General features: G+C 27.7%; 1 protein-coding gene across 1 annotated transcript; it reads left to right on the top strand.

Annotated features, from left to right (window-relative positions):
• Window positions 1-5,439: 5,439 nt before the first annotated feature.
• On the top strand, window positions 5,440-7,160 carry LOC127119877 (probable zinc transporter 12). Its single transcript, XM_051050240.1, has 3 exons — window positions 5,440-6,203; window positions 6,318-6,467; window positions 6,742-7,160. Exons 1-3 carry the CDS (start codon window positions 5,619-5,621, stop codon window positions 7,051-7,053), a joined length of 1,047 nt encoding a protein of 348 aa, XP_050906197.1. The 5' UTR covers window positions 5,440-5,618; the 3' UTR covers window positions 7,054-7,160.
• The last annotated feature ends 535 nt before the right edge of the window (window positions 7,161-7,695 follow it).

Below are 7,695 nucleotides of genomic sequence, written 5' to 3'. Positions count from 1 at the left end.
AAACAAACATTTAGAACAGAGAACTCATTATTATTTAAGTTTAAGAAGAATTACATAGAACTCCATGACTGGGATTAAAACATGAGTTCTATGATAACTACATCTAACCTTAAAAAGGAGAAAAATATATATGCTTACTCATCATAGCCTTACACGTAAACCCCAGAAGAAAGATGTTGAGAAGCATCTATTGATGATTCCTTGGACAATGCGTATGCCATCATTCTCCATCTCTTATTCTCTCATGTTCTGTTTCTCACTCCCTACTAAAAAACTACTTAATTTCAAAGAGGTAGGAAGAATTTCCACCATGATATCTTGAAATGAACTGCATGGATACCTATTTATAAGGTACTGGTGTGCTATTTTAACTAAGCAAGGTTTAATGCTCACTTAACGCTCCTACTTTCTTCATCATTAAGTCATGCCAACTCATCCAAGTGAGTTTTGGCCGCCTTAACCTTGCTTAGCGCACTTCAAGCTTGCTTAGCGAGAAAACCCTTACTTCTTCTTGATGTAATTAAACCTTGAAGATTTTTGACACATCATACCTCGCTTATTGCGACTGTTAGCGAGGTTTGGTACCTATTTTGGGCTTAACGAGCTATTGTTGCTTATTTCTTGCTAAGCGAGCTTTGGATATTGTGTTTGGTTTAGCGAGCCTTTGTTGCCTATTTCTAGCTTAGCGATATTTGGTGCTTAAATGATGCATTTTGTCTATTTTTGGTTCTTTCTTGGTTCTTGTACTTGCTAAAATTTCAAATGTGTGACAACCTCTAGTGATAAAGGTCTCTCAGAGGCTTTAAGGTTGTTTTTGAGGTTGAAAAGCCGTGTATTCTTGTCTTGGAGTTAGGTTGTTCTTCAACCATGATGATGGGATATTTATATCTGTATCGGGCCTAAATCTTAGGCTTTCTTGGAAATCACTACCACTCTAAGAGTGGACAATTTACCTCCTGATATTCAGGGGAGTGCGGTCCACATGTTTCACGACTTCTTCCGTGCTATTACATGTTATGTGTCTTATCCTAATGAAGGGTGATATATCTAACAAAAGGATGATACATTAGATAAATGGGCGATATACTTAATAAGCATGTGACTCGAGGTCTACATGTCGCCTCTTAAGGTCTCTTTACGATTATATCAATACAAAACCTCTTAAGCACGAGCGATTGGAAAGGAAGTGATTTAGTCTTGGTTCTCTTATATGGCTGAGTCCTTCAAGCTTGAGGCACCTTTATTCTACATGGGGTGAGTACCTCATGTATGCAATAAGTTTTTCAAAAGTAAGGGTCGCCTTCGCGTGGGACGGTTCTAGGATATGCTTCCAGTGACGCAAGCCACATGTCAACTATGGGAATTCGAACAACAATAAACTAAAAGAAATTAAATGTGAGTAAACTTAAGGAGATTAAAGCATCTATTGGGAAAAACATGCATTGCACTAAATGCAATTGATGATGATCTTTCTTGGGAATCTAATTTTGGCCTTACTCCCAACATGTGTATCAAATATAGAGGATATTTCCCATTTCTTGTAACTGTTGAGATATTTAGTTGGTGGTAGGTTTCCCCTACAACTATATTTTCTTCCCTATAAAAAGGCCTAAGTGTCTTTTCTCTAATTTTTTTCTCGCTTAAACTTTTACTCATACAATCAGGAGTTCGTACGGGTGAAAAGCACATTTTCCACAAATTCTTTATGTAGTTACAAGTATGGCTTTGTTCTTTCAATACCCATTCATTTCTTAACAATTTTATTTCTTTGGAAGCTTTTAAGGAGCAGTTGCGCTCTTAACATCATATGTTGGGATTCTGGGGAAATTGAAGGCCCATATGTTTTTGATAGTATTTTTCTTGCTCTATTTTTTCTTATTAGGAATTGACGGGGATGGGTGATAAACTTTACTATGCAAGACTTTGCATCTTTGTATACAGATGAGGAAATGATAATGGTTTCTCAACAACATATTGGGCTTTAACTCGGTTAAAAACGACTTGTTAAGACGGTTCCAGGTCTAACCTAAGAATTGCCAACATAAGAAGTTTTGACTTCTTAAGTCGGATTTGGACTTGACTTAAGAAAAGGTTATTAGGTGTGTTAAACAACGTCTAGCTTAATAAGTCTAGGCTTTTAGAAAGCGTTGATGCCATTTGTACCCATCTTAAGAATTTACTTTCTTAAATTGAATATATTTAACCGACCTAATAAGTTGGATTTTTTTTCACGCACGTTTTTTTTGTAATGACTGTGTTTTTAATGGCACGTGCAGACACACACATATTAGACTAATAACAATAGATCAACATAACATGCAAAATAATAATATTACAACATCATATAATCATTTTGTGTATAAACAAATAACAATGAGTTTGTCTATGTTTCCATGTTCACAAAATGTTATTTAAAACAAATATTTACCTACTCTAAATAGAAAATATAAGTCTTTAAGAAGCTTCATAATTATAACATTAGAGTCATCGCAGGTTTACACAAGGAAGATATGAGGGTAAAATTTCCCCACAACAAATTAAGAAATTAAGTGGGCCACACAGACCATGTGTAAAAATAACAAATAAAACACTACAACAAAAATGCGTTTTAGGATTTACCACAAACCCTCACTAAAAGGCAAAAAAACCTACACTAAATGGTGTTAGCGTCAGGGTCAGAACAGACACCTCAAACATAGATGGATCAGAAAATCTATAACTTTGGAAAGAAGTTATCGGGAGTAAGTCTTCGAATTTCTAGTAATATATATATATATATATATATATATATATATATATATATATATATATATATATATATATATATATATATATATATATATATATATATATATATATATATATATATATATATATATATATATATATATATATATATATATATAATAGTTATTTTTTAATAGTATGAAATAGTTTTTTTTATGACATACTAATATATTTTAAGTGAGTATTATATATATATATATATATATATATATATATATATATATATATATATATATATATATATATATATATATATATATATATATATATATATATATATATATATATATATATATATATATATATATAATAGTTATCTTTTAATAATATGAAATAGTTTTTTTATGACATACTAATATATTTTTAAGTGAATATTATATATTAATTGAATATATATATATATATATATATATATATATATATATATATATATATATATATATATATATATATATATATTATATATATATATATATATTCAATTAATATATAATACTCACTTAAAAGTATTTTGGTATGTCATAAAAAATAACTATTTCATACTATTTTGTCTTTAATAAACTTATATAACATATTCTTTTAAATAAACATATTATTTTGTTTTTGTTTTAATTAAATATATAATAAACATATAACATATATTACATATAATAAACGTATAACAAATAATATATTCTGCTTTTAAAAAAATATTATGTTTTAAAAAAACAATCATTTCATACTATTTTGTTTTAAAGAAATATATTCTTCTTCTAATAAAAATATAATATAACTATTTCATACTATTTTGTTTTAAATAAACATATAAAATATATTCTGTGTTTTAATAAATATTATTAAAAAAATTCCTAGACTGTTTTTAAAAAATATAGATAATATACTCTGTTTTTGAAAATATTTTGTTTATACATATAAACAAAATATTTTCAAAAACAGAGTATATTATATATATTTTTAATTATATTTTGTTTAAACATATATAATATATTCTGTTTTTATTTATATTTGGTTAAAAACTTTTTTTTAAATAAACTTATATATTTTCTATTATATTTTCTGTTTTACATATTTAAATTGAAATATATTTTGTTTTTTATATTATAAATATTTAATATATTTATTTATTTTATAAAATATTTAATAAATCTATATATTCTGTTTTAATAATATATTATAAAAATAAAAAATAATTTTGGATTTATAAACCTAATAAATTATATTTCCGTATTAAATAGACTTTAAAAAAATTTAACAAACCTATTATATTATATATATTTTTTGATTAATAATATAATTAAAAATATATTAAAATTTAAAAACAACTACATACAAATAGCCAACATCCCAATAAATTTTTTATATGAAATTCTAAAAGAAAAACTAAAAGACAAATACCTCCACGAAGAAACAAGATAAATATTTGGAGAAGTTTTTTGAGTGAATATAATAAAATAAATTAAAAATTAAAATTAAAATTAAATTAAACACGAAAATTAAATAAACAAAAATTAAAATGAAAAATTTAATAACGTAAATTAAAAACCACACCTTGATTGAATCTGGATGAAGGTGAGAAAAGAATGTGGGGTGATAAAAATATAAACTCAGAAAAGAAAATGAGAGAAGAAGGTTGAAAATGAGAGAAAATGGTTTTTGATAACGTGAGGGGAAGAGATTTGTGGATATTAAGTAAACACATCAGGGGTGTGAAAATCACGTCGTAAATAAAAAGTAATTGTTGTGTTGCGATGTGATTAACATGTCGGTAAACCTTCAATGTCAGAACGATAACAAGGCTTGCGATATGGGATACATGTCGCCAATTTAAAGGTGTCAGTTGACAGCATAATAATCGATTACAACAATCAAAATTTTCCTCTCAATCCTTTGATTTTTGAAATGTAAGTTGCAACGTGTATTCCAAGCCACAAATAAATTTTTTGAAAATTTCAACCCTCCCCATGTGAAAACCTAACGCCATTTTTTTATTCATTTTAAAATGTATGTTTCGACTTATTTTACCCGCCACAACATTTTCTTTGAAAATTTTCCATCTTCCCCCTCCCCCTATGATATCCTGATAGTGACGTGTTTTTGTCACATATTTATCACGGTGCAATCATGTTGTTGGAAGTTTATTTTCTTGTAGTGAGATTCATACAATAAAACATACATAAATATTATTTTTAACATGCATTTGAGTATAATTATTCGAGTACAATTATACCATACAAAATAATTTTAACCTATACATTCACACAAATATTTAACTAGTTATAATATAAAAACATTTGAGAAATTTTGGATTAATCTCAAGTTGACACATGAACATATCAATTAACATCAACCTTGGATTCTTGTTGCGGCCAATGCAAGGTACATTTATGTTCCAATTAGAATCTTTTTCTCACTTGATAACATTATGTTTTTGTTTTAACAAAAAAACATTTTCATGTACAGAGACAAAACCAAATTAGAAAAAAAATTATATAATTAAGAAAGAAATATCCAAAAATTCAATGTTGATAAAAAGTCAAGATATGAAATGAATTATTCTTAGCAAAGATTCCAAAGGTGACAAATACAACCACTTTTATATTCTCCTTTGATGTTATCAAGTATAAACAAAATGCATTGTATTCATCAACCATCTATTAGCTATAGAAACTATGTTTTTTAAATAAACAAATAAAAAACTATTTTGCTATTATTGTTGCTTTTGTTTTCTATATGCTCTCTTTCAAGCACTTGAAATTTTATCTCAACTAAATCAATATCAGCCACAAAAACATTCTTCTCATATTCTCTTTATTTTCCAAGCTTTAGATACAATGATCAAGTTTGCAACAAGCAAATTCATGACTATGTCTATAATTTTTCTTCTTCAACAAAACTTAGTATGTTCAGAATGTAGCTGTGAAAATGAAGTACAAGATTCTAATCATAAAGTATCTGAGGCATTGAAATACAAAATAATTGCTATGGCAACAGTTTTGGTTTCTAGCTTAATTGGTGTGTGCATTCCAATCTTTGCAAAAAATATTTCATATTTAAATCCGGAGAATGATTTTTATTTCTTGATTAAAGCATTCGCAGCTGGTGTGATTTTAGCGACCGGGTTCATACACATACTTCCTGATGCTTTCGAGGCCTTATCGAGTCCTTGTATAGGCAAAAAGCCGTGGAAAATGTTTCCTTTCTCGAGTTTTGTTACGATGGTGACCGCCATTGGAACATTGATTATGGAAGCTTTGATTATGGGATATAAAGAAAGATCTGAAATGAAAAAATCTCAACCATTGAATGAAGATGATGAAGCTCATGAAGTTAATGATACTAGTCATGCTCATAACTTTGCACTTGCATCAGATAAATTAGATTCAACAAATCGTCTTCGGTATATCATAGTTTCTCAGGTAACTCATAAATTCTATTATCTATTATTTGTACGATCGCATTATTTTTTTTCCTATAGAAACAATTTTTTCCTTGAGTTTAATTTTAGTTAATCATATGATAAAAATATGCAGATTTTGGAGCTAGGTATTGTGTTGCATTCTGTCATTTTAGGGATATCTCTTGGAGTGTCAAGAAGTTCTAAAACAATCAAACCTTTAGTGGCAGTATTAACTATTCATCAATTCTTTGAAGGAATAGGACTTGGTGGCTGCATTTCTCAGGTATCCGTACCATCTTTTATTATTATATGAATTGTACTTTTTCAGAATTCTATCTCAAATTTTTGTAGAAGTTGTATAGATTCGTCGAAATATAAGCATAACACAGTAAATAAAAATTCTAATTAACTACGTTTTAACTGTAAAAAAATATTTAATGAGGTTTTATTTTATTAGAGTTTAACTGTACAAAAGCATATACCTACATGCCTTACGACACAATACTTCCAAAATTATTATTAATTTTACTAATAATTATTTTTCTGTATTTTGTCAGGCACAATTCAAATATTCTAAGGTTGCAATTATGATACTATTCTTTTGTCTAATTTTTCCAATTGGAATTAGCATTGGTATTGGAGTATCAAACATCTACAATGAAAATAGTCCAAAGGCACTAATAGTTGAAGGGTTTCTTCTATCAGCATCTGCAGGGGTTCTTATTAACATGGCACTTGTTGATCTCGTTGCTGCTGATTTTTTGAACTCAAAAATGTTAAGAAATTTAAGGCTACAACTTGGAGCATGTTTGGCACTTTTTATAGGGTTGATTTGTATGTCAATTTTGGCACTAATGGAAAATTCCTAGACAATAATAGTTGTAAGATTTATAAGTCTTGCATCATTTTAATAAGAAAATTTGTGAATTTATTAACTACTTTCTCCATTATTAATAAAATTTGTTATTCTTACTAAGTGGTTAAATGTGTGGTGGAGTTCATAAAATGATTAATAATTATTAAATTGACATTAATGATTTTTATATAGATTTTGATATTAATGTGAGGTGGAGTTAATAAATATTGTTACTGGATTTATTAATTACTACGTCATGGATAATTACAGTAACTGAACCACAATAGAAGATATCAAAATAAATTTTGATATAGAAAGGTAAGATAGTGATCCTTTGGCATAATTAACTTTCTCAATCTCTCATTATTCAACTGAGCAATCAGTGAGTTGTTTTGTACTTGAAACATTGAAGAGTGGCAAATAAAACAAATCAATATGCAACAAGAAGAACCAAAATAATACAATGGCAGTGGTACAAATCTTGTCGTAGAATTGCTAGAGTTGGTTGTCTGAACGTGCAAGTAGGTCCGGTCGAATCAAATTAGACATTGGGTTAATAGAATAAAAATATTAAGCAAGTATATATTATTCTAATATGCTTTAAAACTTCAAGTATGAAAAAGAGACAAGAAAACATCTTTTTAGTAGTGCAGTT

The sequence above is a fragment of the Lathyrus oleraceus genome, chromosome 1 (assembly GCF_024323335.1).
Source record: "Lathyrus oleraceus cultivar Zhongwan6 chromosome 1, CAAS_Psat_ZW6_1.0, whole genome shotgun sequence".
In the NCBI taxonomy this organism is placed as follows: Eukaryota; Viridiplantae; Streptophyta; class Magnoliopsida; order Fabales; family Fabaceae; genus Lathyrus; species Lathyrus oleraceus.
The sequence above is the reverse complement of the archived record's forward strand: the minus strand, read 5'-3'. Positions and strand labels throughout refer to the sequence as shown.

What these genes read in the sequence shown, in the direction of transcription:
- LOC127119877 (XM_051050240.1), top strand. Translation starts at nt 5,619, where the DNA reads ATGATCAAGTTTGCAACAAGCAAATTCATGACTATGTCTATAATTTTT. An exon ending in GGTATATCATAGTTTCTCAG is followed by an intron (nt 6,204 to 6,317) that starts GTAACTCATAAA and finishes AAAAATATGCAG; the next exon opens with ATTTTGGAGCTAGGTATTGT. An exon ending in TTGGTGGCTGCATTTCTCAG is followed by an intron (nt 6,468 to 6,741) that starts GTATCCGTACCA and finishes GTATTTTGTCAG; the next exon opens with GCACAATTCAAATATTCTAA.